The sequence below is a fragment of the Pituophis catenifer genome, unplaced genomic scaffold, assembly GCF_029215685.1.
Source record: "Pituophis catenifer annectens isolate HBS135680 unplaced genomic scaffold, rPitCat1.0.hap2 SCAF_9, whole genome shotgun sequence".
Classification (NCBI taxonomy): Eukaryota; Metazoa; Chordata; class Lepidosauria; order Squamata; family Colubridae; genus Pituophis; species Pituophis catenifer.
Window position 1 is genome coordinate 3,283,378 of NW_027256889.1, and position 7,285 is coordinate 3,290,662.

Here is a 7,285-nt window from a genome sequence, read left to right on the forward strand (position 1 = left end):
GTTTAGATCTGCGGCTGTCACATGACACTGGTCGCCGCTAGAATCGTGTGTCAAGAGGAGGGGGGGGAAACACCGAGTTAATACTGCTCTGATACCTAAAAATAAGAGATAAATCCAATATCGACGGGCACATTTTTGCGTGTGCGGGGGTTAAGCTCCTCCGGTTGATGCAAACCCGGGGGGGATTGGAGAAGAAAAGCGGGAGCAGAAAGAGATTTTATTTTAAACTTCTCCCCCCTTCCTTTTCCCCGCGCGGTGGTATCGTCCGGAACGTCAGGTTAAAAACCCCTGGGCAACTCAACGCTCCAAATCAGAACGTTGGAGGTCTGAACGTTCTGTCGGCCCTTCCGAGGCGGCGCGCGCAGCCATGGCGGTCAAGATCAAAGTGGTCTATTGGTGAGGTCGGAAGCGCGGCCCGGGGATCCCTGCAAACGTTTGGGGAGGGGGCTTCCAGCCAGGCGGGGCCCTCTTCGGCGTGGCTTCCTCTCGCCCTGCAGCGGGGTCCCCATTCCCTCCCCACTCTAGGGAAAGGATACTGCAAAATCCCCATTCCCTCCCCACCCTAGGGAAAGGATACTGCAAAATCCCCATTCCCACTCCACTCCTGGGAGAAGGATACTGCAAAATCTCCATTCCCACTCCTGGGGGAAGGATACTGCAAAATCCCTATTCCCTCCCCACTCTAGGGGTAGGATACTGCAATATCCCAAATCCTCATTCCCTCCCCACCCTAGGGAAAGGATACTGCAAAATCCCCATTCCCACTCCACTCCTGGGAGAAGGATACTGCAAAATCCCCATTCCCACTCCTGGGGGAAGGATACTGCAAAATCCCCATTCCCTCCCCACTCTAGGGAAAGGATCCTGCAAAATCACCATTCCCTCCCCACTCTGGGGCCAGCCAGGGGTGGTATTTTCCAGTTCTCCAAACTACTCAAACTTTCCGCTACCGGTTCTCCTGTCAGAACCTGCTGGATTTCATCCCTGAATAAAAGGAGAGAGCATCTCCTCAGAAGCCAGGCACGGCAGCTGTGTTATGCCTTTTGAGTAACTTAACCATGGCTTACTGAATTATATTTGGGGGGGTGGGAAGGGGGGTTGCAGGTCCCTGGATCCTGTGACTGGTATCATAGAGGATGCCAGGCTTAAAAATAAAATAAAATCTGGTTGGTTTGGGCTGAGCCTTGTGTTCAGGAGCTGGAGGGGGAGATGTGAAATCCTTCATTTTCTTGAACGTGAGATTTGCCAAAAAAATTGGCTTGTATAGGTGTACTGTGGAGTGCCTTTTTTTTTTTTTTTGAGTGCTTTTTTAAAACAATGGGGCATTGATGCTGCCTTTTTTGAGGATGGAAATTAAGAGTTGCTCCATGAGCGAGATGGGTGGCTTTATTATTAATTCAATTTATATGCCGCCTTTCTCCGAAGACTCGATGCCATCCCAGGGATCTGATCATGCATAATAGAGTATAATGATGATGATGATAAGCTTCATGTGCTGACAAACAGAAAGCAATGTTAATTTTTCCTTTTGTTTTGCTTCTAGTGGAGCCTGAGGCTACAAACCCAAGGTACGTCAATTATTTTTAATTGTGAGCTGCCGTGTTGTGTGTATGAAATGGGCATCCATGCGCATGTATAAAGTAAAATACAATAAATTTATTCACTTAGCAAAGATACTTTGAGCCTGATTGAAGAGCCCAGATAAGCGGCTTGTCATATCTAGTTCTGTCTTTTAATTGCATTTTTTTTTTAATATTGCTGCTTTCAAGTGAGCTTTAATTTCTCAGAGAAACCATTTAGCTTGGATCTTTCTCAATTTTAAAACTTTCTCCTTTCCCCCCCTTGTAGTTTCAACAGCTCAAGAAGGAACTCGAAAAAGAGTTTCCTGGCAAGCTGGAAATTGTGAGTCTTTCCAGCCATTCCTGATTCCGTCTTCCTTTTTTTTCCTTTTCCCGCCCGTCATTTCATGGGGTTCCCTAAATGAGTAGATTTAGGGCAAGAAGAAGGATTTTGTCATTTGGCTGGCCATTTTAAGTAATTTATCAACTGCACTTTAGTTAAAGGTCTCGTCTCTATAAAGACATGATGCAGGCTGAAAAACCTGCTTTAAAAACATCTGATCTTTTACAGACCCCTTGCGTGTAATATAATACAAGTTGCTGAGGTTGAGAAATAGTTGAGATTTCTGCAGGTAGTCCTTGACTTACAACAGTTCGTTTAGTGACTGTTTGAAGTTACAATGGCACTGAAATAAAGGGACATGACCATTTTTCACACTTGACCGATGCAGCACCCCCATGGTGATTTACATTCAGATGCTTGACAGTTGCATTCAGGTTAGATTCAGTCCATACACAAGAGTGTGGGAGAGGGATCTGGATTCAAAGATTAGGAGACGGGTGATTGGGAGATCCATGACGGAGAAGTGGGGTGCATGTTTGTGTGTTTCGGCCTGCGGTGGTTAAGGGGCGATGATGGTGTCTTGGTTCCATCTAGAGTGGCGAAGGGACTCCACAAGTCACAGGATGGTTTGAAGTGATGGTAGCCGGGAAAATGGTGCACTCCAAAAAGGTAAGCAGCTCAACAACAACAACAAAAACCCTTCACTGAAGTCAACAAAGAACACGGAGGAACAGAGTTGTTGGGAGCTCAGCTGTGAAAGTTCTGGTGGTTTATGAAATCAACTCTGGGGGGTCGCACAACACCCCGTCAAGCCGTAAAGCTAAATAAACCATATTATGGGTTAGCATCCTGTCTCGATTCAGAGTTAAGCTACAAGAGAAGGCGCTGTTTGGAAGACAATCTGGTTTTGTTTGCAGCTCTTTGGATTCTGGGTAGTTCATGTAAAGTCCACCACGGGAAGGGAATCATGGCTTCTTTGTATGTACAAGCATGTGGGCATGGAAGGAGCTGGGCTGTAACTCTGCTTTAACCGGTATTTCAAATACATAGGAAACCTCCTGTTGTGGAAGAACTCAAAGGCACAATTTTCTGGAGAGAGGTCCCGAAATGATAGTCCAAGAAGATGGTTGCGCGTTCTTCCGCTTTTTCCCACTTCTATAAATAACTAATTTCTGTTATGCTGAGAACAATGCTTCCTCTCATTAAGAGCAAATCTAGTTACAAGATGGGCAGATTTGTTTTTCCAGGGAGAGTAATAAATCTGCCCGGAGGCAGTGGCTTGAGCATGCCCTGGCATGAAGAATCTTTACTATTTTTAGAACTGCAACAAATTCCTTGTGTCGTTTACACAGCAGAACTAAATCCTTCTTTTTTCTAGAACGGAGATGGCTTTGTGGACAACGATGCCAAACTCAACAAGATAATTAAGGCCATCAAAGCAGCTTTGGCATGAGGACCACTTTAGGTGTGGGCTAGCAGCTGAAAATGCAAGAGGTAAAATCAGAAAGACCTCGGTCTAAAAAGTATCTGCTATAAACAATGATGGGTCTGAGGTTAAATCTAGGGATGACATCATATAGGGTTGAAATTCTCAAAGGGTCCCAGTCAAATGTTGCATGTGCCCTTTTTCATAGAAAAAAAGGATTTGTTACAGAAAACACTTTTCTTTAAAGGCTGATCTGGCGAGGATCTTTTATTAACATTGGCTTGGAGAATTTCTACAAATGGCTTTTTGTCCATGTACTGCAGATCTCAAGCCTAAAAAGGCTAATATGTTTTTTAAAAATAGCTTCTATCCTGTCTCCTGCAATTATCAAATGTGATTACTTTTAAGGTTATTTGCAAAAATAGCTACAAATATTAGCAATCCTTCATTCTAAAGAACCTTTTAGTCTAGGTAGTATTTATGAAGTTTCAACCCATAACCCGGGGTTTATGATTCCTCAGTTCATATAAATTGAGGCTTGCATGAAATATTTTTAAGCCACTATCTGAGTGGGGCTCTGCCCCCCCCCAATAAAACCTAACCATAGCTACTCCATATCTAAAGATGGGGTACATCTTGCCAGCTAATATGTGAAACCTGTTCAGATCTGCAGGAAACTCAAAAAGTATTTTGCAGAAAGACATGGTGCTTTACGTATAACTTTTCCTTGTACGTATAAGTTTTTAAAAACAAAATTCTTTTTCATTTGGTAGCTCAAGAAAAAAATCTGTTTTGTTCATCTTGGCCAATCGCTCAATGACGGGAGCTGCTGAAATGTTGCCTGACACCTGGCAGTTCCCTGAAAACTCTGCGCTGGATGCCAACTTGATCAAGGCTGGATGGAAAAACTTGTGCTCTAATTCAGTGTTTGGGTATGAATTAAGTGCAACTCCTAACCCGTCTGCCTTCTGTTTTCATTGTGTGCTGCATGCAAATACGGCTTTGTGGGTTTTTAAAAAAATACTTGCATTATAGGCCAAAAGGATTACTGAAAAATAGGCAGAGTTGGAAGATTCATCAAATGTTTGCTTTCATCATACACAAAACGCTTCCAATATATGACGAAACCAGATGCAAAAAACCCTTTGTCTCGAACAATTTTAGACCCCTAAAACATCTTAATTTGAAAATATGCATCCTTTCTTTCCCACTGCTCCTAACTTTCCTGTTGCAGGATTGCGTGCTTTATACCCACTTCTGACTTCTTTGCTCAAACATTGTCAAATGCACTGAACATTTAATAAAATGTTACTTCCAAAATGTTGCAACCTGTGTGGTTCTAAGTCTGCACATGTGACACAGTAACTCTTTAGATCTATTAGAGATTGATACATTACTTATTGATTGCATTTATATACCACCTTTTCTCTTAATAGAATTCTTTTATTGGCCAAGTGTGATTGGACACACAAGGAATTTATCTCCGGTGCAGAAGCTCTCAGCGTACACACGTACAACAAAGTGATAGCAATAACTTTAGACTTAATATACCAGTGCTTTTACAGCTCTAAGCGGTTTACAGAGTCAGCATATTTACCCCAACAATCTGGGTCTTCATTTTACTGACCTCAGGATAGCTCATAGATCATAAATCATAGTTACAATCAACCATAATTTGCAAACAAGTGATAAATCATAAGATTACCAACAGGAGATAGTAGGATGATAGTAAGATAGATGAGAAAAAAGATGAATCCGGCTCCCCCCACCTCGACTTTGCTGCAAAAGTCATGAGGGTAAGGACTGGTCATAAATCACTTTGTAACTTTGAACAGTTGCTAGCCAGTTTGGTCTAGTGGTTAAGACAAGCTAGAAATTGATAAAAGTCCATTAGGTGACTTTGGGCCCATCACTCACTCAGCCAAAGCCACCTCACAAAGTGATGGCTTGTGGGGAAAATATAAGCAGAAAGCAGTATTGGATATGTTTGCTGCCTTGAGTTATTATTTTTTTTAAAAAAGTGGAATGTATCAAAAAATGAGTTAAGTATAAGACCACCTGTACACGTAGACCTCAACCTGCGATCACAATTGACCCCAAAATTTACATTGCTAAATTGAGGTAGTATTTAAGTGAGTTTTGTCCCATTGACCTTTCTTGACATAGTTAAGTGAATCACTACAGTAAGTCACATAGTTGTTAAGGGAATCTGGGATCCTCATTGACTTGGCTTGTCAAAAGGACGCAAAAGGGGATGATCACACAACCCCATTGCAGCCGTCATAAGTATGAGTCAGTTGCCAAGCATCTGAAATGTTGCTCATAGGACCAAACGGGGGATGTGGCAACGACCGTAAGTATGAAAAATGGTCCCAAGTCCCTTTTTTTCAGGGCCGCTGTAACTTTGGATGGTCACTAAACGAACTGCTGTAAGTCGAGGACCACCTGTATATACACCCACCTGCTTACACAGCCCTTTCTAGTGCATCTAGATTATCTAATATAAAGGCATCAAAAACGGGGGACAGCCATAGAAGAGAGATAAAACCACAGATACGAGATCGATGACAATTAAATCCAAGAAATTCCCCTCAAGAAGGCAACGTTTCCAATCGGGTTCCTTCTGCGTCCCCTTCCCTCCGGGATGATTGGGTATCCTGCAAAGCCAGATTTATTTGAAGACCTTGTTGTTCCGCCAGGCAGGGCTGTCAATATAATAATTTTAAATTGGGGTATTTTAAATTTTAGAGTTTTTAAAGCAGCCAAATCTATTTAATTATTTTAATTTTTAATTGTTGTGTGTTGTTGTGTCTTGTGTTTTAAACTGGCTGTACACCGCCCTGAGTCCTTCGGGAGAAGGGCGGTATAGAAATAAAATTATTATTATTATTATTATTATAAATATCTCTTTTTTTAAAATATATATGTGTGTGTACAGTTAATATCTCGGGTTTCTTCCTGTGTAATTGTAAACATATCCTTAAAAGAGTAGTAGTGACGTTTCGACGAAATCGCATTCATCATCTTCTGGCTGAAGTTCTTGGTTTGGTGCTTATGGGCAAACCAAACCGAGAACTTCAGTCAGAAGATGACGAATGCGATTTCGTCGAAACGTCACTACTACCCTTTTAAGGATATGTTTACAATTACACGGGAAGAAACCCGAGATATTAACTGTACACACATATATACCCGTGAAAACTTACATAAACATACATACATACATACATACATACATACATACATACATACATATATATATATATTTCAACAAACACGAAACTAGAAACAAACATACTTGGCTTTTCCAACAAATTTGCTGATCTGTTGGGTGATTCTTAATTGGGAGATTTTAAATTGATTGTTTTTAGTAGTTTATTGTTTTTATCATTTAATTTTGTGAGCAGCCCCGAGTGCTTTGGGAGAAGGGCGGCATATAAGTATAATTAATTAATTAATTAATACATACATACATACATACAAGCAAAAAAAAAAACCGAGATACAAAAAAAAGGAAAAAGGAAAGGAAAAAAGATTAAAAAGAAAAGAAAAAACCATTTTTTATGCAGAACTGTGTCCATTTACAAAACTTATCCTTATAAAACTCTTATGGTCTATATATTCTACTTCATCGAATTTTGTTATGTCTGAGCCTGTTTCATCTTTCTCTTTTTAATCCATTTGGACCATTTCTCCCATGATACATACTAAGCCAGATTTAGAAATCTCTCTTATTTATCCCCGGGGTTGCCTCATCGCAGCCGCCCTGGGGCCGAGAACCACGGCTCCCGCCTGCCGCCAAATCCACCGGGGCTCGTACGAAGCCGGGACGATGAGGGGCTTGGAAGGCCCAAGATGGCGGCCTGCGCGCCATGTTCACCTCAGCTGACCCTCCCCCTCCCTCCCTCGCTCCCGCCTCCTTCTCCAGCCGCGGTGCATGATGGTTAAAAAGCCTGG

At 41.9% G+C, this 7,285-nt stretch overlaps 1 protein-coding gene across 1 annotated transcript; it reads left to right on the plus strand.

Moving 5' to 3' along the window:
- Positions 1 to 293: 293 nt before the first annotated feature.
- Positions 294 to 4,652, plus strand: SELENOW (selenoprotein W). Its single transcript, XM_070949871.1, has 6 exons — positions 294 to 396; positions 1,544 to 1,568; positions 1,849 to 1,902; positions 2,497 to 2,571; positions 3,281 to 3,396; positions 4,102 to 4,652. Exons 1-5 carry the CDS (start codon positions 368 to 370, stop codon positions 3,353 to 3,355), a joined length of 258 nt encoding a protein of 85 aa, XP_070805972.1. The 5' UTR covers positions 294 to 367; the 3' UTR covers positions 3,356 to 3,396; positions 4,102 to 4,652.
- The last annotated feature ends 2,633 nt before the right edge of the window (positions 4,653 to 7,285 follow it).